Consider the following 2,982-nt stretch of genomic DNA (forward strand, 5'->3'; position numbering starts at 1 on the left):
GCAGGTACATTTGACCTGGTGGAAAGTTTCACCTGCTGACTCAGCATGTTCACTTTCGTAGAGTCATCAACTGTCCGAGGAAAACGAAAACTCCTCTGGAAATACTTTGATTACTCTGTACTGTTTTGTAACTTCCCCATTCCTGTAAACCGCCGAAGCACTAATGGAGCTTTGGCTGTATGTTTTCACCACCTCAGCTCCAAACACACAGTTCCTTCCTCCAGCGCTTCATGTGAGCTGGTGTGGCAATCTGGGGAGGAGTGTGTTGTTTCTGAGGGTGTGTGTGTTGTTTCTCAGAGTGTGTGTTGTTTCTCAGAGTGTGTGTTGTTTCTGAGGGTGTGTGTGTTGTTTCTCAGAGTGTGTGTTTTTTCTCAGAGTGTGTGTTGTTTCTGAGGGTGTGTGTGTGTTGTTTCTGAGCGTGTGTGTGTGTTGTTTCTCAGAGTGTGTGTGTGTTGTTTCTCAGAGTGTGTGTGTGTTTCTCAGAGTGTGTGTTGTTTCTGAGAGTGTGTGTGTGTGTGTGTGTTGTTTCTCAGAGTGTGTGTTGTTTCTCAGAGTGTGTGTGTGTTGTTTCTCAGAGTGTGTGTGTGTTGTTTCTCAGAGTGTGTGTGTGTTTCTCAGAGTGTGTGTTGTTTCTCAGAGTGTGTGTTGTTTCTCAGAGTGTGTGTTGTTTCTGAGAGTGTGTGTGTGTTTCTCAGAGTGTGTGTTGTTTCTCAGAGTGTGTGTTGTTTCTCAGAGTGTGTGTTGTTTCTCAGAGTGTGTGTGTGTTTCTCAGAGTGTGTGTTGTTTCTCAGAGTGTGTGTTGTTTCTGAGAGTGTGTGTGTGTGTGTGTGTGTTGTTTCTCAGAGTGTGTGTTGTTTCTCAGAGTGTGTGCGTGTTGTTTCTCAGAGTGTGTGTGTGTTGTTCTTGGGAGTGTGTGTTGTTTCTCAGAGTGTGTGTTGTTTCTCAGAGTGTGTGCGTGTTGTTTCTGAGAGTGTGTGTGTGTTTCTCAGAGTGTGTGTTGTTTCTGAGAGTGTGTGTTGTTGTTTGGAGCGTGCGATATAAGAGGCTGAGTAACGGGAAGTGAGGTGAGTCTGCTGGTGGAGACGTCGGAGACACAATGGACCGTGTCTCGTACACTCAGACTAACCCGCTGTTTGACATGTCGCTGAGCGGCAACGATCTCAACAGCTTCCAGCCTGACGGTGAGCGCTGAGGCCAGAATACACCTTCTGACCTGTACTACACCTTCTACTACACCTATTGGCCTGCACAACACCTTCTACTCCAGCGTCTGACCTGTACTACACCTTCTGACCTGCACTACACCTTATACTACAACTTCTACTACACCTTCTGACCTGTACTACACCTTCTACTATACCTTCTGACCTATACTACACCTTTTACAACACCTTCTACTCCAGCGTCTGACCTGTACTACACCTTCTGACCTGCACTACACCTTCTTACTACACCTTCTGACTTATACTACACCTTCTGACCTGTATTATGCCTTCTACTACACCTTCTACTACACCTTGTACTATACCTTCTGACCTTTACTACACCCTCTACTACACCTTCTGACCTGTATTACACCTTCTACTACACCTTGTACTACACCTTCTGACTGGTACTACACCTTCTACTACACCTTGTGACCTGCACTACACCTTCTACTACACCTTCTGACCTGTACTACACCTTCTGCTACAACGTCTGGCCTGCACTACACCTTCTACTATACCTTTTGACCTGTACTACACCTTCTACTACACTTTCTACAACGCCTTCTGACCTGTACAACACCTTTTACTACACCGTCTACCCTGTTCTACATCTTCTAATACACATTCTGAGCTGTACTATACCTGCTACTACACCTTCTACCTTCTACTCCCCCTTTTAATCTCTACTCCACCTTCTACAACACATTCTACTACTCCTTCTACTACACTTTCCATCCTCCACTAGACCTACTAATCTCTACTGCACCATTTACTACACCTTCTCCCCTCGATTCGATTCGATCAGATTTAATTACATTACATCACATTACATTGGATAATTCTTTATTTGTCCTGCAATGGGGAACTTGTCGTTGTTGCAGCAGCAGTGGACAGTAATAAAGTATATAAACAATAATAATGAACATTAAAAACAGTAACAATGATAAAGAAACAAGATAATAACGGGGATAGTGAAGTCAACATGTGATGATGGCTCCAACTGAAAACGATTTATTATAATGTTCGAATTTGTTTTCCTGAAAACAAAGAGAAACATGTGAACCTGTCAAAAAAGGTTTTTATTTTTATTTTTAATCTCCAGTGAATTATATCTGGGTCAAACTGGTCCACATGTTGCTGCTGGAGGAACATGAGCGTGACAGCCATGAGAGTTCCATCATATCGACAGTTCCCCATCCAGTATGAAAAATCAGTCGCAATATTAAAGATTCACGTGGTCCTTCACTGCAACAGGATGTAGTTCCAGTTATGAGCAGAAGGTGGCAGTAATGTCTCATGTTTGGTCCGTTGGCGGTCTTCAGCTGGAGAAAACATCTAGCAGCTCGCAGGTCCCTAAAATATTCATGGTACACAAGGTTAACGCAAAGAGAACTTATGATATTTATACATACGCACAAGCATTCCCTATGTGTACCCGAAACCTCTGTAATCTCTATAGTATGTCTAAAATAGGTCGTAAATCTCTGTAATTAAATACTATGTTAAAATCAAACGTAAGGAATGAAAAGCTCTGTTAGAAAATCCTTTAGATAAACTGCCTCACAGAGACGAACTCTGCTCCATCTGTCAGTGACAGTAACAAAGTACCACAGGGTTCTGTGTGCAGCACCAGACCATTTACATACGTGCTTAAAAGTCCCTTTCAAAAAAGTGGACATTTATATGAATTTAGTCACTCTCATTTCTTTCTAAGGAGCAAAGACATCCATATTGAATTTAAAGTCGTGTTTGCGTCGGTTTCCTGGAACCAGGA

At 42.9% G+C, this 2,982-nt stretch overlaps 1 protein-coding gene across 1 annotated transcript in view; it reads left to right on the forward strand.

The window, feature by feature from the left end:
- Positions 1 to 295: 295 nt before the first annotated feature.
- marco (macrophage receptor with collagenous structure) overlaps positions 296 to 2,982 on the forward strand; it is a 14,309-nt gene continuing 11,622 nt past the window's right edge. The window contains exon 1 of the mRNA XM_080478595.1: positions 296 to 1,181. Coding sequence (XP_080334721.1) covers positions 1,097 to 1,181 — 85 coding nt within the window. The 5' untranslated portion in view covers positions 296 to 1,096. The remainder of the gene's footprint in view (positions 1,182 to 2,982) is intronic.

The sequence above is a fragment of the Lipophrys pholis genome, assembly GCF_963383615.2.
Source record: "Lipophrys pholis genome assembly, chromosome: 13".
NCBI lineage: Eukaryota > Metazoa > Chordata > Actinopteri > Blenniiformes > Blenniidae > Lipophrys > Lipophrys pholis.